The 21,020-nt window shown below is 36.0% G+C and overlaps 2 protein-coding genes across 2 annotated transcripts; one reads left to right on the top strand and one right to left on the bottom strand.

Annotated features, from left to right (window-relative positions):
* The first annotated feature begins 442 nt into the window (after positions 1-442).
* LOC122025445 (nascent polypeptide-associated complex subunit alpha-like protein 1) lies at positions 443-3,989 on the top strand. The gene is made up of 4 exons (XM_042584251.1): positions 443-571; positions 744-828; positions 2,864-2,997; positions 3,327-3,989. Exons 1-4 carry the CDS (start codon positions 488-490, stop codon positions 3,666-3,668), a joined length of 645 nt encoding a protein of 214 aa, XP_042440185.1. The 5' UTR covers positions 443-487; the 3' UTR covers positions 3,669-3,989.
* A 16,191-nt stretch (positions 3,990-20,180) lies between these two features.
* Positions 20,181-21,020, bottom strand: LOC122022911 (zinc finger MYM-type protein 1-like). The gene is made up of 2 exons (XM_042581018.1): positions 21,008-21,020; positions 20,181-20,914 (listed from the first exon to the last, which is right to left on the bottom strand). Exons 1-2 carry the CDS (start codon positions 21,018-21,020, stop codon positions 20,181-20,183), a joined length of 747 nt encoding a protein of 248 aa, XP_042436952.1.

The following is a 21,020-nucleotide window of genomic DNA, read 5'->3' as shown; positions in this document are numbered from 1 at the left end:
ATTTTAACTAAGATGAATTAATTTTAAAAAAATATTTTAATATAAAAATATTTTATATATAGTAATTTTAATTAAGTTGAAATAATTTTACTTTATATTGTAATAGCTACAATTATAGTTTGAAATAAAGATATTTTAACATGAAAAATAGATTAAGATATTATTTTAATATGTTTTTAAAAATAGAAAATAACAGTTAATTTTTGTCCAATAATTTATAATTGAAATAATAGGTAAAAAATACAGCGAGTAAATAACCAATTTCCGTAAATATAAGGTGCCATTTGCAAGGTCTAACATATAGTATAGGGTGATCGATGGGTCAATAAATGGGCCTAGTTGGGTTGGTCCGGCCCAATATATTTGCACGTGCAATGCATGCAGCCCAATCTGAGTGACTCTGGGTGATACTATAAAAACCTTATCCTCACCGGAACCACAGCGCAGAGAAGGAATTCCGCCCGTCTTCTTCTTCCTCACCGCCGACATGCCGGGTCCCAAAATCGTCACCGAAGAGAACAACGACGAGGACCAGGTCCTCGCCTCTCTCAAGGAGGAGCAGAAGAACAAGGTATTTCCCCCTCGCTATTCCTTCGGTTTTAGTTGTTAGATTCGATTGAGTCCTGCTGACTGATGGTTTAGGATTTGGAATCACAAATGGTCTTGTTCGCTCGGAGTTTTTCGATTTTGGCATGGCAATGTAAGAAAATGTAACCCTTTGTACACGGTCTGATCTCTTTCAGGATGACGCTCCCGTCGTTGAGGATGTTAACGACGGAGATGAGGACGAGGATGATGACGAGGACGAGGACGATGATGACGTCGAAGGTGGTGCATCCATTTGCTTTTTTCTTTTGGAAATTTATTTTCTCACTTATTTCTGGTTTTCCTTCTAGTGTTTGTGTCGCATCGTGTATCTTAATATCCTGTCAAGTGGTTTGGATTATGAACTGGAAACAATAAGTTTGGCAATGAGACGTAGAGAATTCTTTCAGCGGAGAAGAGGATGAATGATTAGGGTTGTTCTCCTATAGAATTTAAAGATGAAAGCTACATATCTAGGTGAAATTTACTTCTTAATATTACTAGGTTTATGACTTTACTTGCCAAGGATAACCATAAAAGAGGTAGGAATGGTTAGGGTTCGAGCTTTTTTGTTGTGGACGTAGAACTCAAATCTGAATCCTACATCTCTCGACTAAACTCACTTCTTAATATGGGTTTATGCTTTATGAAGTGATCCTCGCTATGCATTTGTGTATATTTTTGATTCTTCAGAACTTATGGTTGATTGATGGGCATGTGGTTGTAAATGAGAGGAAAACCACTTTTATTTTCTTATGTGAATATTGCAAGTTTGAAGGTACAAATTATGTAATAGGGGATATATTGTCATAAACGGTTGCTAGTGATACAACTCTGCATAGATTAGTAGAGGGGAACCATTCATGCTGTCTACCCCCAAATAATTGGTACTAACATTAATTGATGTTGATATTGTTGTAAATCAAAATATATTCTCAATTTTTCCATATTCAATATGTTTGAGATACAAGTTAGTGTTATACAATGATATTGCATATGGTGAGAGTGAGGGATGAACCTTTAGATCAAAAGTCATATTTTGTATTATTGTTCATTTTAGTTCTAAAAAAGTACCTTTTCCTCGAAACAATTGAGGAAAATGTATTTTAGCATGTAAAATTGAGTAATGCTCTTATTTGAAATTTAACTTAACAGATGCTATCATAGTTGTTAGAGTTATTTTGTCCACAATTTTTATTGTATTGTATGATTCAAGTGTAGAACAAAATGTATCATATATACGATCCAAACCTAATATAACACCAAGGATTTAATATAATTGAAGACATTTTATTTGTACAATTTTGAAAAAAATAAAAATGAATGTTATAACTTGGAGACTTGTAGTTGACAACAAGGGTGGAGACGGCATTTGACAATTCGAGACTTGGAGTTGATAGGGAGGGTGGAGTTGATAAGGAGGGTGGACAAGACTTTTCAAGTTGCCTTCTTTCCTTTTCATGTATTATTGTTGTTTGTTTCCTCACTCTTCAGCCTCGTCAACGGATTATTACTTGAAATTCTAATTTGACAACCTTCTATGTTACATGACATTTGAAGGAGACTTGCTTCATATTTAGGATTAGCTACATGGCATAGGATAAGACTTAGTTTCTTCACTGCATTTTTACGTATATGAGTTAGAATCAAGTTTGGAGCCCTATATTTTATGCAGTTTCAACCACTAGTTGCTGAATGGAATTGGAAGATGATAAGCTACTGGATTTGCTGATTCATTTCTTTTATATTTGCATTTGGAAGTGAGAAATGATTGTCTTGTTCTTTACCATTTCTATGTTCTTCTCGGATTTCAAGAAATTTGCATTAGCAGTGAGAAGCGTAAAAAGTATCTTATTGAGAAGTGATAAACATCCCACCCGAACAAGCCAATTCAGTAGACTACAGGAATTCAACCATGCCACATGAAATAAGTAGCAGGAGGAATGCACGGTTCAAAATCATCATCAAATATTACTTCACAAAAAAATACTGCCTAATGCGGCATAGGGGATTCAAACATGGATGTAAAAAAATGAGCCTCGATTGACTACCAAATATACTTTTGAACGGAGGATTGAATTACACCCCCAATACTTGGTTCAAAGAATTTAAAAACCTACCTCCTTGTGTTTTAGATGGGTACTACCACTATGTTTTCTCGTTTGACTAATTCTTCCTCTATCTTTGACTATCGAACTCCAATTGCATTATGCTGCAAATTTAGTTTTTCTACATGTTTTGTGTCTGTGATGCTCATTTCTTCTGGTTATTTGATCAGGGGAACAAGGAGCTGAGGGCAATGAGAGCTCCAAGCAGAGCAGGAGTGAGAAGAAAAGCCGCAAGGCTATGCTGAAATTAGGGATGAAACCTATCACCGGCATCTCCCGGGTTAGCATAAAGAGGGCAAAGAATGTAAGCCTAAATCTACTTGCACCCTCCTTCATGAAAGATAAATTCATTCGTAATTGGTGTGCAAAATATGATTGTTTAGATAATATAACCCATTAAAGGGTTTACTAGCTCAGTATCTGTAACTTGTCCAACTCCAATCATTATCTACCTTCTCATTTGATAATCTCAATGAAATCTTAATTGCTCATCGTCATTAGCAACATGTGGATATTTCAGTAATGTCAAGTATCAGACCTTTATCTAAATGCTCCATTTTCTTGCATTGCATATTTTATGAGAAACCAAGTGATTTGATAAGATCATTATGTATGTTTTCACTGTATTTACAGATCCTCTTTGTCATATCGAAACCTGATGTTTTCAAAAGCCCAAACTCAGAGACATATGTGATATTTGGCGAGGCAAAGATTGAAGATTTGAGCTCCCAACTGCAGAGCCAAGCTGCTCAGCAATTCAGGATGCCAGATGCTAGCCGTGTCCTGCCCAAGCTAGATGAGTCTGCAAGTGCAGTGGCTGACGAAGACGAGGAGGATATTGACGATACTGGCGTGGAGCCTCGGGACATTGAGCTTGTCATGACACAGGCAGGCGTGTCCAAGGGGAAGGCTGTCAAAGCTCTCAAAGTGCATGACGGGGACATTGTTGCCGCCATCATGGAGCTCACTGCCTAACAAAAGTTGCATTCATTAAATCAACTCACGCCCGAGGGAATACCTTGTCATTGAATTTAGCATTCTCGTCATCATAATCTTCAAATTTTGAGATTTCTTAGGGCTTTAAATCTCAGAATATGTCATGAATCTATAACTGAACTGGTCGGTGCTGTTCTTGCCTTTCACTCTTATTTTGAAGGTTCTGTTTTTGGGTTTACAATAAACTCCTAGAAAATGTTGCGTGATCGATGTGTTTCGGTTTGTTTAGCATGTTTTGATTTCCTAATCCTTCAAGTAGTGTAAGTTTGTTTGTTTTATATATACTTGAGATTCGATCAACTTGATCGATATTGGTCTAGAAGGATCGATCTGTGTGCTAGCTGTTTAAATTTTCGTTCTTTTAAATCGTAATTCTTTCTACTTTCCAAATCTTATTCTTGGCATTGAAAGAAACAAATAAGTAACCCTTTCTTTCATCTCGGACAATTTCTCCTTGCTATCACAACTACTCATTTAGAATCTCTCTATTTCGTAATTCAAATCTTTCTCTTCCTCCTTTTTAGCTTTGGAGCAATAACAATTCTCCTTGCCCCTTTTTCCAGGAACATCTCTGTAGGACCGTTGGCGCGCTGTTTTTTTTTTTTTTATTTTTTAAATTAAGTGCAAATCTGTAGCAGAATAAAATTAAGTATAAAAATAAAAAATAAAATATAATTAATTTTTATTTAGTTCGAAGTTTTCGGCGATTCCTACTCTAAGATCCAGATTCCTTGGACTTATCGATAGATAATTCACTAAAATTCTCTACCGATAAACTCTTGGTGGAGTAATTGAGTACAAATAAGAGAAAGAAAAATATAACACTCTACGCTTGAGCAATAAAGTAAATGAAAAAATAAACTTTACCAATACAAGGATGAAGAAATTGTGAGCTCGGGTGTTAGAGTTTGATTCATCTGCAGCAGTTGAGTGAAGCAGCATTGTACGATAGTAGTAGAATGAAGTTAGAGCAGTAGAATGATTACGAATAAGCATTGAAGTTGATTACTGAGGCTACTGTTCAAGACTCCTTTTATAGTCATTTTTGGGCACCTGGACCACCTTAGGTGCCTGGATCAAGACTTATCCAATCCTGCTTCGTCATTGAATTATCCACCTCAGGGCTTCTAGACCGTTGACGTGGTCGTACTTGGGCGAAGCTCTATCTGGCGGTCTCTATTCATTCCCAGGTGCCTGGACTCTGACATGCGTCGACCAATCGGAGTGTACCAAATCATATGTACACTTGGCTGGATTCGAGACCATAAGAGTGCCTGGACCGACTCCGGACGTTCGGACCTCCGGGTGCCTGGACCATACTCGGGCGCTTGGAAGTCGTTCTTCCAACTTTTGCTTTCTTGCACCACAGAGTTAACACAACAAGCATGATATAGAAGAATAAATATTTTGATAGTTTCGGGATTGTCCGGTCATGACTTCGAATTTCGTTGAAATTCTAGGTCAGATCAACCCCTACTATTCTCTCAACCGTGAACGTGTCCTCACTGAATCTCTCCTCCAGTTCTTACCTATACTTACCTGTCAAACATTTGGTTCTCTAAATTTATTTGGACTTTCTCTGGTTCTGCTTAATGTTTGATCAATTGATCTACTAAGACTTACCTGTAACATTGAATTAACATAATAAATATAAAATAATAAAGCAAAACAGTGTTCACAATATCAAGAATTCGCTGGTCCAGTCGGTCACACATGTTTGAAGTTTACTCCTCCAAGACTTCTCATTACCTAAGGTTACCTCCCTTAGGGTTGCCTAGTTTTCACTGAATATAACTTCTATTGCATGACTTCATTCATCAGAACTTCCACCACCTAACTTCACTCACTAGTACTTCCATTACTTGACTTCACTCACTAGGATTTTCATCATCTAGCTTCACTTACTAGGGTCTAGCTTCACTTACTAGTACTTCTATTGCTTGACTTCACTCACCAAAATTTTCACCACCTAGATTCACTCACTAGGACTTCCATTGCCTGCTTTACTCACCCAGACTTTCACCAGCTAGCTTCACTCACTAGGACTTCTATTGTCTGACTTCACTTACCAAGATTTCCACCACCTAGTTTCACTCACTAGGACTTTTATTTGTCTAACCTCCAGTTATGACTAATCACTTAGTAGACTTCTCATTTTCCTATCCTTCGATTAGGACTTACTCTTGCTAGTCATTTAATCCTGACTATATTTCACTCTTTAAAATATTAAATTCTGTTTGAATTAACCCTTAGTCAATCTAACTTGATATTGGTATATTATCAAATATTAAAATTCTAGAGATCGATTGCACCAATAATCTCAACTTCATTTGGAAGAAACAAAACAATAATCATACCAAATGATCCTTTTTATATGATTTTGTAAGTTTTTTTTTCCTTTTACTTGTATGTTAAGACAATATGTATAAATTGAGAAATAATTTAAATTTTTTATGACTACTTAAGCATCAATCAAGAAAAATGCAATCATTCGGATTATAAAACTATATTCTATTCATCACTATTTATAATATTAATGAATAATTAAATTGCACCACCTTCCCTATATTTATCAAATATTTTTTTCATACTCCCAAATTATGATAAAACGATGGGCCATTCGTATAGTCTCTCAAATATCTATTATTTAATTTCCAATTATAATATATTGTATAACATTTTTCTAATAGAATGATTAACCTAAGATATTAGAATGATAGATCATGAGAGATAAAAAATTTATATGAAAACAAACTGATTGTTAGATAATTTATGCGAGTTTTAATTTTTTTTCTTTCTTATTATAAAAGAGAGAGGATTGGTTTGATCATTAATATTGTAAATAGTGATAAATATGTTAGGATCGATTTGTAACTAGAGGAGTGAATAGCTCACTCGCTTCGTCGTTGTTGATCTTTTGCAGCGGAATACTCTCGAAGCAAGTTCCAATACTAACAATATGTATTTACTTGGTATCCACCTCAAAAAGAGATGACTAATCTAAGTATCCAACTTTCACTCACTCATCCACTATAAAAACACTTATTCTCGGTAACTACCGGAGGCGGAGAAGCCTCGTACAAGTTCTCACGCAGACAATACAAAAAGAAAGAAATACAAACTGATACAATATCAAATCTTACAAGATTTACAATGAGGAAACCCTAGCTTACTTCTCCTTCTTGTGTGGAACGCCTCTTAATCATGGAAGTGCAGCAATACTTTGTTATAAGAAGCTTCAAGAACTGGTTAGATCACCTGAAAGAATCGTGAGAAGAGGAGGTGGAGAGTTGTGAACGAAGAAGGCTCGTCGTGGCTTTAAACTTGACGCTTCCTTCGCAACGGTCATATCCCAATCGATTGATCAATCGATTGGGGAGACTTGAATCGATCGACCGATCGATTCAGAGTGTCTCTGTGCTCTGCTGGAAAAGGCATGAATTGATCGCTCGATCGATTCAGCGTTTCTCGCGTCACGTCGCGCGAGATTTCCAGCCCTCAATCATTTTCCCAATCAATTGGGGACCTTTCTGTGCTCGCAACATTGTTCCCAATCGATCTAACAATCAATTAGGTCAGTCTTCACTCGCAGCACACCTCCAATCGATCGACTGATCTATCGGACTATGGTTCAATCGATCGGTTGATCGATTGACCTCCCTTTGACTTGCTTAACTCAAGTCCAAGGTTCCCAAACCCAACATCCAGTCAACTGTGACCTGTTGAAACTTCTTATGCCTAGCATCTGGTCAACCTTGACCTATTGGGATTTCTTCACCAAGTGTCCGGTCAATCTTTTGACCCACTTGGACTTTTCTCCTTGTGCCAAGTGTTCGGTAAACCTTGACCCACTTGGACTTACCGTCTCATGCTAAGTGTTCGGTCCTTCCATGACCCACTTGGACTTTTTTCCACAGATGTCCGGTCACCCTTGACCCATCTGGATTTCCTTGTGCCAAGTATCCGGTCACTCCTTTGACCTACTTGGGCTTCGCAACACCGGGTGTCCGGTCAACTTTGACCCACTTGGATTTCCATGTATCTAGCTTTACTCACCAGGTCTTTCTATCTATCTAGCTTCACTCACTAGGGCTTTCCATCTGCCTGGCTTCACTTACTAAGACTTTCTCTCTGCCTGGCTTCACTTACTAGGACTTTCCATTTGCCTAGCTTCACTCACTAGGACTTTCCATCTGCCTGACTTCACTCACCGGGACTTTTACCTAGCTTTACTCGTTAGGATTTTCACCTACCTTCACGCACTAGGATTTTCCCACTGCCAGACTTCACTCACCAGGACTTTCACCACCAAGTGTCCGATCAATACTGACCCACTTGGATTTTTCTTCTGTCAACCTTCCTATTGGACTTGTCTTTGCCTAACCTCCAGTTAGAACTTTCCCAGTCAAATATCTGGTCAACCTTGATGTACTTGACTTTACTTCACATCAAACTGATCAAACCTTAACCAGTGGAGAATTGCACCAACAATCTCCCCAATCGGACAATTGCATCTGCAATCTCCATATATTGTCAAACATCGAAACTCAAACATCAAGACTCAACCTTGAGTCAACTCAAGTTTAGTTAACCTGATCAACCAAAACCTAGGAGATATTGCACCAACAAAATAAACTATTCTATTCATCACTATTTATACTTTGGATTAATTATGAATTCTAGTAAAAGATAATTATACTCATCTTAAATGTTTCTAATAATTTATTCCTAACTTATATTAAGGAGAGATAAATCATAGATTAATTTATAATTAATCATCTAGATCATTAAAAAGTATAAGATTTTTTTCTCTCAAAAGAGAGAGAGGGAGAGAGAGAGAGAGAGTCGGAGATGGTTGTCTTGATCAATGATCAGTGGCGGATCCAAAAATTCTAGCATGGAGGGGTGATCGTGATCCGAGCGCGGTGAATTTTTTTTTGAACAGTTAATAAATTCTATATAATTAAAAAAATATTTTTTAAATAACTTGACATATAGGAAAAAAGGTATAATATTATGAAAAACTCGTATAATAATATTAAAGTAGTCTACTAAGGAATACGTGACAATTGTATTCTTCGAGACTCCATGTTCTGAAAATGTTGTAAAATTAGCTCATTATCAACAGTATTAAAAACATCTTTTTCGATATAGACTACCAAACTGTCATTCATCCATTCATCTCCAATCTTGTTTCGCAAATCTATTTTGACAATATTCATTGTCGAAAACACCCTTTCAACGGTTGCAGTAGCAACTGGAAGAAGTAAGACTAGCTCAATCATCCGATAAACCAAAGGAAACACACAGTTCTTCATTGTTTCAATCATTTTCTTTACAAGAGCTCCCAAATCTGAAATGCCTTCAAACCGTTCATCTGATCTTACGTCATCAATATATGTTTCAAGCTCTAGTTCAACTAACATACGCTCATTCCAAGAAAAATCATCCTCATAAAAATGAGCCAAACACACTAACTTCTATACATCAAATCTAGAGAATGAGTTCCTAGGATCAATACATGACATATAAATTAGCAAATATGTAGTTGTTTCAGAGAAACGACTATCAATCTCATGTAGAATAATATCAATGACCTGCAATTTAAAAAACAAACAACAAAAATAAAAGTTAATAAAGATGTTACTATTTAAAAGAATTTAATTGACAGTAATTAAATAAAAAAGAATTATGAAATTACCTCACAAAAGATTTCAACATGGTAGTAGTGATAAAAATGTTGGATCGTGAAGAATCGATAGAGGGGGGGGGGTGAATATCGATAACAAAAATTTCGAAGCGAGTTAAGCAGCAGAAAAGAATAAGGAAAATAATTGCAAGGCTAACACAAGTTCTTTTTACTTGGTTCGGAGCCTTTGACGACTCCTACTCCAAGGCCTGCACACAAGGGTGCTTTCGATGGGCAATTCACTAATAATTCGGAAAATGATTACAAGAATTGAGTACAGGAATTATTAAAAAAAATACCGACAGAAAGTAAAAACTGGAAAGGAAAGTGTGTTGTCGGAGAGCTTCGTAGCGTCGCAGGAGCACAGGAGAGCGAATTCTGAGTTGTTTTGGAGCTTCAGCCTTGACCTTCCTTATATAGGAGGTTCTGGGGCGCCTGGAACCTTCAGGGCGCTCCGGTGTGACGTAGCTGACCCAACCAGGATCCTCCATGTGGTGTTGACGCGAAGGGGATAAAACTTTGCCTCCGGGCGCCCAGGTACCTCCCGGGCCCTCGGACCTCCAGGCGCCTGGGTACCTCCCAAGCGCTCGGACCCAAGTTTTCCAGCAGACTCCTTCCTGCAAGAAACACGTTAGTCCGAGACAATTATACCCTACAAAACAGATTATTAGCACAATTCATAGTTTAACATAAAAAGAGTATGACTTAGATTCCGTCTTTTCGAGACCGAAATCTAGTCATGATCTCGACTTAGAGTTCTGAAATGGTTCTAAGTCGGATCGGCGCCTAAGTTCCATTCCCGGGAACACGTCCTCCCAGTCACTCAACTCCAGTGACTTACCTTTACTTACCTGCCAGACATCCGGTCAACCCTTCGACCCGTCTGGACTTCGCGCCAGCTAGAGCTGTCAGACGAGTCAACCCGTGGCGGGGCGGGTCGGCCCGTGGCGGGCTAACCATTTGGCGGGGCGGGGCGGGCCAATCCGCCAACTTGGCGGGTTGGGAAATTTCCAACCCAACCCATTCTAAGGCGGGTTGCGGGTTGGTGGGCCAACCCGCGGGCCCATCAAAAAATTTTAAAAAAATTAAAAAATATTTCATATCTTCAACATTTTACTTCGAAAAAGTTTTCTATAATTAAATGTATACATAAACATGTATTTTAAATATAAATGAACACAAACGAGTACTTATGTTGGATGAAAAGTACTATTTTTATTTCAAAATTATAACAAAGAAAGATAATAAATTGACCTAAAACTTAACTTACATGTGTTTTTCAACCCACGGGCCAACCCAAGCCCGAGCGAGCCGACCCGCGCGGGTCGCGGGCTTAGGCGGGTCGCGGGCCTAGACGAGTCGGCCCACGACGGACTTGGGTTGATAAAATTCCAACCCAACCCGCTTAAATTATTTAGCGGGGGGGCCAACCCGACAGACCCAACCCAAATTGACAGCTCTAGCGCCAGCTATCCGGTCAGCCCGTCGACCTAGCTGCATTTCGTGCCAAACGTCCGGTCAGCCCGTCGACCCGTTTGGACTTCGTGCCAGCTATCCGGTCGATCGTTGACCTAGCTGGACTTCGTGCCAGATATCCGATCAGCCTGTCGACCTGTCTGGGCTTCTCCTGCACACTCGATCAGAGTGTTAGATTAACAACAAAAATAACTTAACCTATTTTGTCATTCATCAAAACCTAGTTAGACCGTTAGTGCTAACCGCACCAACAATCTCCCCCTTTTTGATGGAATGACAATTTGGTTAAGTTAGTGTAAAATGCAAGTTAAAACAAGCATTAATGGGTTTTTAAGTTAGTTTTCATTTTCAATTTGTTTTAGCTAACTTAACCACCTAACCCTCCCCCTTTGGCATTCTTCAAATGTAAACATAGATCAAATAAACATAAATGCAAAAATTTTACAACAAGGATGCAAACACAAATCAGATTGACTCAGGGGAGTTTAATTAAATATTTTACTCTAAAAGTATCTCTTAGTCTTTTCAAAAATAGCTAAAAAAAATGTTAAATTAGAAAAATCGCTGTGAGGGAATAACTTTTAGCAAGCTTTTCAAAATAGCTAGAGTTGAAAAAAAATGGTTAAGTTAAAAAGATAATTTAGTAACTTTTTATATTATATGTTTTAAAGGATAAAATTTAAAAAGTTAACAAAATTTTCAAAACCTTTAAAACATGAGTTTTATAGAGATCAATTTTCAAAATAATTTTGTAGGTTGACACGATTCTAGTTTTAATGAAAGGTATTTTGAAGGAAAACTTAGTTTGTAAATTTAAACTCAAAAATCCAACTAAGTAAACTCAGGTTTTGAAAAATCTAATTTAAAAGATTTTTAAAAACTAACTTTGTAAAATTTTAACTTTTAAACCAAATTTTCAATATTAAGTAAACTCTATTTTCGATTTAAAACTAACTTTTAAGATTAAAAAAAACGAGCTAACTTTTGTAAAAGTTAGTTTTAAAAATGTTTTTAAGAAAACCTTTTTTTTAAAAAAAAATAGTTTCTCCCCCTGAACCTGATATACAAAATCTGTCTAACCAGTTAGTTACTTACTGACTATTCAGAGGATAGCAACTTTCACTTGGTTAGTCAAGTTAAGTTTAAGTATCAGTTAGTGTTTGACTACACTAAATGACTTAATTTGATTAATATCTGTTTGGTATTTAACGCCCAGACTTATGTCGATGCACTATAATAAACATCTTAAGTTCAGGCAAGCTGCCTATGCATCTCACCCCTTTTTATGTTTGACAATCACAAACAAGGGAATCCTAGGGTGTTGGTGAGATGCTCAAATACTAACCCTAGGGGTACATGATTTCTAGGGAATTTTTCTAGTTTAAGGCTAAAACTATTTTGAAATTCTAAAAATAGGAAATTTTGAAAACATAAAAGTATTTTACCTTAGAATTTGAAAATAACCATTTTTTGAAGATAATTTTAAAATTCCTAATCTATTAGGCACATTCCTAGTTTTCTACGTAGATTGCTAAATTCACTCTCAGGGAGTGGTTTGGTGAAAATGTCAGTTAAATTTGACTTGAACTCAATGTATTTGAGTTCAATGTCATCTTTAGTAACGTGATCCCTGATAAAGTGGTGCCTAATTTCAATGTGTTTGGTTCTTGAATGATGCACAGAATTTTTTATTAAATTAATTGAGCTAATGTTGTCAATTGAAACTTTTATATTTGTAAGGTTTAAGTTAAAATCTTTTAGGGTATGCATCATCCATAGTAGTTGTGCAATACACTTTCCTATAGCTATATATTCTGACTCAGTTGTAGATAAGACAACACAGAGCTGCTTTCTACTAAACCAGCTGACAAGTGATGGACCTAGTAGTTGACATCCACCACTTGTGCTTTTACGGTCTAACTTGCACCCGGCATAATCTGAGTCAGAATATCCTATTAATTCAAAGTTGTTGATCCTAGGATACCAAATTCCTACATTTGTTGTTCCTTTAAGGTATCTAAAGATTCTTTTGACTTGAGTCAAATAAGATTCTTTAGCACAGGTTTAGTATCTAGCACACATACTAACTGCAAATAATATATCTGGTCGACTTGCAGTTAAGTATAGTAGGCTGCCTATGACACTTCTATAATATTTTAAGTCAACCGGTTTTCCATTTGGGTTATTATCTAGGATTGTGTTCACAGCCATAGGCGTTTTTATTTCTTTAGTATTTTCCATTCCGAATTTTTTAAGTAATTCTTTAGTGTATTGTTGTTGATAAATATAGTTTCCTTCATTTGTTTGTTTGATTTGTAAACCTAAAAAATAAGTTAGCTTTCCTACTAGACTCATTTCAAATTCTTGTTCCATTAGACTTGTGAATTCATTTAAAAATTCTGAATTTGTTGACCCAAAGATAATATCATCTACATAGATTTGAGCTATGAAAATATCTTTTTGTATTGACTTAATAAATAAGGTTGGATCAATTTGACATTGGTTGAACCCTTTAGAAATTAGGTACGAAGTAAGTCTTTCATATCATGCCCTGAGAGCTTGCTTAAGTCCATATAAAGCCTTTTTCAATTTAAAGACATAATCAGGGTGTTCTAAATTTTCAAACCCGGGTGGTTGTTTTACATAGACTTCTTCTTTTATTAGTCCATTTAGGAAGGCTGACTTAACGTCCATTTGGTAGAGTCTAAATCCTTTGTGGGTTGCATAACTAAGTAGCATTCTAATGGACTCTAGTTTAGCCACTGGGGCATAAGTTTCATCGTAGTCAAGTCCCTTTACTTGACTGCACCCTTTAGCAACTAGTCTAGCTTTATTTCTTGTGATTTCCCCAGTTTCACTTAATTTATTTCTAAATACCCATTTTGTTTCTATTATCTTTTTATCTTTGGGTGGTGGCACTAAATCCCAAACTTCATTTCTTTCAAATTGAGCTAGTTCTTCTTGCATCGCAATTATCCAGTCTGGGTCAAGTAATGATTCAGCCACTGTTTTAGGTTCAATTTTTGAAATTAATGAGATTTGACTTAGGTTTCTAAAGGATGACCTAATCTGAACCCTTAGGTCTGGATCACCAATTATTTGGCTAGTTGGATGATTTGAGTTGACTCTAATAGTTCTAGGATGTTGATTCTCTTGAGGTTCTTCTTCTTCATGATTTAGAGATTGATTGGTTCCTTCAGAATTGGTATTTTCTTGAACAAATTCAATTGGTTGAAGTTGGGTTTGTTCTACGTTTTATTTGGATTCTTCAAATTTTATATTAGTAGTTTCTTCAATTCTTAAGGTAACTTTATTATAGACTCGGTAACATCTACTGTTTAAGGAGTAGCCTACAAAAATTCTATTTTATACTTTAGAGGTGAATTTTCCTAAGTGTTCTCTTGTGTTTAGGATGAAGGTTGGACATCCAAATACTTTAAAATATTTTATATTGGGTTGTTTATTATAATAAAGCTCGAAAAAGGTTTTATTATGTGTTTTATTTAGTGTTATTCTATTTTGTACGTAGCAGGCTGTACTAACAGCTTCTGTCTAAAAATATTTAGGGAGGTTGTATTCATTTAGCATTGTCCTAGATGCTTCAAGTAGAGTTCTATTTTTTCTTTCTACAATTCCATTTTGTTGGGGAGTTTTAGGACATGAAAATTCGTGATGATAGCCATTTTCAAGGTAAAATTTATTAAAGTTATGATTTTTAAATTCTCCCCCGTTGTCACTTCTAATTCTTTTAATTTTAATGTCTTTTTCATTTTCAACTTGTTTACAAACGTTTGTAAATATTTCAAAAGTTTCATCTTTATTTTTTAAGAATTTAACCCATGTGAATCTGGAGTAGTCATCTATTATGACTAGACAGTATAGACTTTCATTTATTGATTTGACTCCATGGGAGTCGAATAGGTCTAGGTGTAGAAGTTCTAATATTGAGTTGATTTGTGATTGATTAGTTGGTTTGTGAGTAGATTTTGTCTGTTTACCTTATTGACAAGCATTACATATGGTTGAGTCTAAGTTAGGTAATTTTGGTAAGCCTCTAACTAATCCATTTAATTTGTTTATGTTTCTAAAATTTATGTGTGATATTCTTCTATGTCATAACCAAGTTTCTTCTTTTTGTGTTAAATAACACTTAACTGAAAAAGTGGTTAAGTTGATTGCATAGATGTTGTCTTTTCTAAATTCTTTTAGACTGATGGTAGGATTATCTAAGTGTTTGATTAAGCATTCTGTAGATAAGAATTTAACCTTATACCTAGTGTCACACAATTGACTTATACTTATAAGATTATATTTAAAATTTTCAACAAGTAAAACATTTGTAATAATGAAATCTATTTTTAATTCAATATTACATATACCAATTACCTTGAGTTTGCCATTGTTTCCAAAGGCAACTGTTCCTAGACTCTTGTAGGTAAGTTGAGTGAAATTGGTGTGATCTCCAGTCATATGCTTGGAGCAACCACTGTCTAAAATCCACCTGGTTTCCTATAATAGGTAGGAGTTAAAGTTAGTTTAATTTTATTCTTTTAAAATCATTTTTAAGATTAATCATTTTATGTGAGTGTGAGTTAATTTTCACGCACACAGAAGTTACAATAAAAATTTAAGTTAATAATTTTTTTTAAAAAAATTTAAGTTAATTTTTTAAAATAAATTTTTTAAAAAATTTAAGTTAATTTTTTAAAATAAGTTTTTAAGTTAAAAAAATTTTAAGTTAATTTTTTAAAATAAATTTTTTAAAAAAATTTATGTTAATTTTTTAAAATAAGTTTTTAAGTTAAAAATATTTTAAGTTAATTTTTAAAATAAATTTTTAAGTAGAAATTTAAGTTAATTTTAAAATAATTTTTTTAGAAAAAATTTAAGTTAATTTTTAAAATAAATTTTTAAGTAAAAAAATTTTAAGTTTAATTTTAATTTAATTGATTTTAATTTAATTTAATTTAAATTTAAATTTAAATTTAAATAATTTAATTTAATTTAAATTTTAATTTTAATGTTAATTTAATTTTAATTTTAATTTAATTTTAATGTTAATTTAATTTTAATTTTAATTTTAATTTAAATTTAAATTTAATTTAATGTTAGTCATCTCACTCGATCTATGTTTTCAATCAGAGAATCTTATAATTTTGTGAGATGAGTTATGTTCAATTTTAGGGTTTGGTTTTAACTTGTGCTAGATTCAGGTTTAGCTTTGGGTTCAACAGATAGACATTCTCTAGATAAACTTCTGGGCTATGGTGAGTCACTTGGATATCATTAGAACAACCATGCCTTCGAGGTTTTCCAAATAGTTCTATCCACTGGACTTAGTACAAAACCTTGATCTAACTTGTTAGGATCCATAAAGGGTATCTTCGGACAGTTCCACTTAGCCAAATGCACCAGGTCGAAGCCATATCTTCCTAGACATGCATAGACTAAGCTTCCCTAACGTACTATCATCCAAAATTTCACCAGTACCAATTTTCAAGTTAAACTTGAATCCCTTTCTAATTAGTCCTTGAGTACCCTACCGAATAGATTAGTTTGGGTTACCCTTCCGGGTAGGTTAGTTTTGGAGGTGCCAGGTATTCTGGAGCCTCCCCCTGAATTATTGGCCTTTTAAATTTTTCGTTCTAGGTTTATGCCTATTTCTTTTATAGTTATAATTTACTTGATGATTGTCTAAGTTTCGGTGAGTTTTAGAATATTTAGATTTTGAGTTTTTTGGTTTAGGTTTGTATTGTGGTTTTTGATTTGGTTTATTTGACTTTACGTAATATATTTTATGTTTAGGTATGTAATATTGGTTAAGTCCTACTTGCGTGTCTTTCGGAACCCAAGCTTTTCTTGTTGGTTTGTGTTTGGTTATTAATGAATTAAATGTTTTATTTGAAATTGACTTATAGCTAAGTCCAGTTTTGTTGTAACTTGCTTTTTGATTATTTAAGATTAAGTCTAAATTTTTTGATCTTGTAGTAAATTTTTCTAACATACCTTTTAAATTGTTAATTTCTAATTTTAATGATGAATTCTCCTACTCAAGTGTTAGATCTTGAGTTGGTTTGTTATTTGTGATTTATTCTTTGAGGTTTTGATTTTCCTCAAGGAGCAATTTATTTTCTTTTTCAATTTTCATTAATTTATTATTTAAACATGAAATAATTTTAAAAAAATTCTTTTTGTTCAAATTAAAGTATACCTCTTCGGAACCTTTAGAAATGAGTACAGACTCGTGGCTCGATTCGGGTTCGAGCTCGTCTTCCGATTCGTCCTCCGACTCTGCTTCGCGGGCCATCAGCGCGAGGTAACTCTAGTTCTTCTGATCTTCGTCCTCCGATTCTTCCGAAGACGAGTCGTCTCACGTTGCTTTGAGGGCCTTCTTTTTGGTCGGTTTTGTTTTGTCATTCTTCGATCTCGGACACTCATTCTTGTAGTGCCCCTTTTTGTTGCATCCGAAGCACGTCACATTCCTCGATTCGGTTGGAGTGTTGATCTTCTGAAGATCCTTCTTGCTGAAGCTCTTTTTCTTCCTGGTGAACATCTTCCTTACCAGGTTCACCAGGTGCTCTTCATCTTCGGAGTTCTGGTCAGAATCTTCTTCAGGTTTAGGCTTGTTCTTCTTTTCCTTGGAGGAACCTGCAAGCAAAGCTATACCTTTCTTGGATCCAGCATTAGTTTGTTCGTGTAGTTCTAATTCACAAAAAAGTTCATCTAATTTTAGTTTAGATAAGTTTTTAGAAATTTTGTAGGCATCCACGATGGACGCCCACAAACTATTGCGTGGGAATGCGTTTAACGCGTACCTTATCAAGTCTCTGTTATTCATCTGATAGCCTATCGCGTGAAACCCATTGAGGATGTCCTTGATCCTCACGTGAAGCTGACTCACCGTTTTTCCTTCCTGCATTTTTATATTAAATATTTTATTTTAAAGCAAATCTCGTTCCGTTACCTTTGCGTCGCTAGTTCCTTCGTGCAACTTGATTAGCTTGTCCCAGAGTTCTTTCGCGTTCTGATGTGGTCCTACCCGGTTCAGCTCTTCCCTCGTTAGTCCGCATTATAGCGTGTTGATTGCCTTGTTCTTCGTTGACGCTTTCTTCTTTATGTCTGATGTCCATTGTTCTGGATCAAGCAGATTTCCGGAGTTGTCAACTGGCGGTTTGTAGGCTTTTGTGACGCTAAGCCACTGGTCGAAATTCGTCTTGAGATACATCTCCATCCGCTTCTTCCAGTACGGGAAATCATCCCCGTTGAGCAGGGGAGGTCGCACTGTGCTGAAGCCCTCAAGCTGCGATATTTTAATCTGCACACAGGAGAACAAACAAGAGAGGTTCCAAGACTTGGTCTTGGATTAATAGTGCGGGAAGAAAAAAATAACTAAATTGGTGTTGCGCCAATTTAGATTTAATTACAACGGAAAGAAATTTCCAAAAAGGTAATAGTACCAGTTTAGAATTGTACGAAAAACTGAAAGCCGAAAAGAAAAGAATTTAAAACAGATCACCCCTTTGTCTGATTTGTGGTTGCACCAATTCAGATCGGTACCTGCTCTGATACCACTTGTTGGATCGTGAAGAATCGATAAAGGGGGGGTGAATATCGATAACAAAAATTTCGAAGCGAGTTAAGTAGCGGAAAAGAATAAGGAAAATAATTGCAAGGCTAACACAAGTTCTTTTTACTTGGTTCGGAACCTTTGACGACTCCTACTCCAAGGCCCGCACACAAGGGTGCTTTCGATGGGCAATTCACTAATAATTCAGAAAATGATTACAAGAATTGAGTACAAGAATTATTAAAAAAAATACCGACAAAAAGTAAGAACTGAAAAGGAAAGCGCGTTGTCGGAGAGCTTCGTAGGGTCGCAGGAGCACATGAGAGCGAATTCTGAGTTGTTTTGGAGCTTCAGCCTTGACCTTCCTTATATAGGAGGTTCGGGGGCGCCTGGAACCTTCAGAGCGCCCCGGTGTGACGTAGCTGACCCAACCAAGAGCCTCCATATGGCGTTGACGCGAAGGGGATAAAACTTTGCCTCCGGGCGCCCGGACCCAAGTTTTCCAGCAGACTCCTTCCTGCAAGAAACACGTTAGTCCGAGGCAATTATACCCTACAAAACAGATTATTAGCACAATTCATAGTTTAACAGAAAAAGAGTATGACTTAGATTCCGTCTTTTCGAGACCGGAATCTAGTCATGATCTCAACTTAGAGTTCCGAAATAGTTCTAAGTCAGATCGCCGCCTAAGTTCCCTTCCTGGGAACGCGTTCTCCCAATCACTCAACTCCAGTGACTTACCTTTACTTACCTGCCAGATGTCCAGTCATCCCTTCGACCCGTCTGGACTTCGTGCCAGCTATCTGGTCAGCTCATCGACCTAGCTGGACTTCGTGCCAAACGTCCAGTCAGCCCATCGACCCGTTTGGACTTCGTGTCAGCTATCCAGTCGACCCGTTGACCTAGCTGGACTTCGTGCCAGACATCCGGTCAGCCCGTCGACCTGTCTGGGCTTCTCCTGCACACTCGGTCAGAGTGTTAGATTAACAATAAAACTAACTTAACGTATTTTGTCATTCATCAAAACCTGGGTTAGATCGTTAGTGCTAACCGCACCAACAAAAAATTAACATTTTTTCCATCTCTCTTTAAACGACTACGACTGTTGATGTTATTTGTTATATTAATTATTTCAATGGAATGAGTGTTTACAAAACTTCTTCATATCCTCAAGTAAAATATCTCATCCAGAATCTCTCAACTTTTACAATTGATCTTTCACATTATTTATCAAACGCATCGCATTCACAATATTTTGATCTTTCTCTTGTAGAACGGGTGACAAATGAATTGTGATTGCCAATATACGTTTCATCAATAATAGAATAAACACAAATTCAAAGCTCTTCATTCTTTCAACCAAAGTTCTACTTAAACCCTTAGAAGAACGATCACCATCATCAATCAAATTTTGAAGAACCTTTATAACAGATGGCCACATTTGTTCAATACGACATAAAGTTGAATGATGAGACCCCCATCGTGTATCTCCTGGTGTAGCTAGATTAATTTCTTGGTTTAGTCCTCTACTATAACTAATCTCTCCTCTTTCAAGAAGTTTAACTTTTCTGTCACGTTTAAGTTGTCGAAGTTTGTCGACCCTTTTGCAAGATGATACAGATGTGTTCACAACCGAACCAACAATCCACATGAAATCACAAACATATTGATTTGTTTGAGCAACAGCTACAATCACTAGTTGGAGTTGATGAACAAAACAATGAACATACAATGCATATGGATTTTCTTTCATTATCAGTCACTTTAAGTCATTAAATTCTCTAGACATATTTGAAACACTATTATATCCTTGACCCTTCAATCTCGCCACTGACAAACCATACTTAACAAATAAAGAGTCTATTGCCTCATTCAAACAAGCAATTGTAGTTGTTGCAATATGAACTACAACCATAAATCGTTCAATCAATTCTCCATGTTTGTTCACATATCTAATAACAACTGTCATTTGCTCTTTCACCGAACAATCACGAGCCTCATCAAGTAGCAAAGTGAACCACCTATCTCCAAGATCAGCTAGAATAACATTTGTGGTCTCAACTGCATAAGCATTCACCAATTGCTTTTGAATTTTTGGGGCAATCATTTGATTATTTCTAGGTGCATTCATTCCAACAACTGCCGCAACTTCTGGACACTCTGAATTATACCATTTGAGCAATTCTAAAAACTTGCCTCTATTAGATGATGTCGAAGACTCATCATGTCCTCGAAAAGGCAATCCTTGTAACAACAAAAATTGAATTACTTTTAAAATGGCAGTCAAGCGTTTGCGATAAGCAACTTTAATCTCATGTTTCCTCGATGAAAATGAATACTCCACACTTTGCCTTTGATTCTTGAAACCCTCAAACTGTATTATTGCCTCATTGTGCGTACTACCAACCCCACCTACACGCTCATTGAATTTTTCAATTGCTTTTTTCCAATTTATGAAACTAAATCTCGTAACCACATCATCTCCTCCAAACCCTATATTACTAGGTCTAAAAAGATAACACCAGAAACAAAAGACTCATCCTTTGAAACACTATACTCCAACCAATCACAGTCTTTAAACCAAACCTCTCTGAAACAT

Source organism: Zingiber officinale, chromosome 9B (genome assembly GCF_018446385.1).
Source record: "Zingiber officinale cultivar Zhangliang chromosome 9B, Zo_v1.1, whole genome shotgun sequence".
NCBI lineage: Eukaryota > Viridiplantae > Streptophyta > Magnoliopsida > Zingiberales > Zingiberaceae > Zingiber > Zingiber officinale.
The sequence above is the reverse complement of the archived record's forward strand: the minus strand, read 5'-3'. Positions and strand labels throughout refer to the sequence as shown.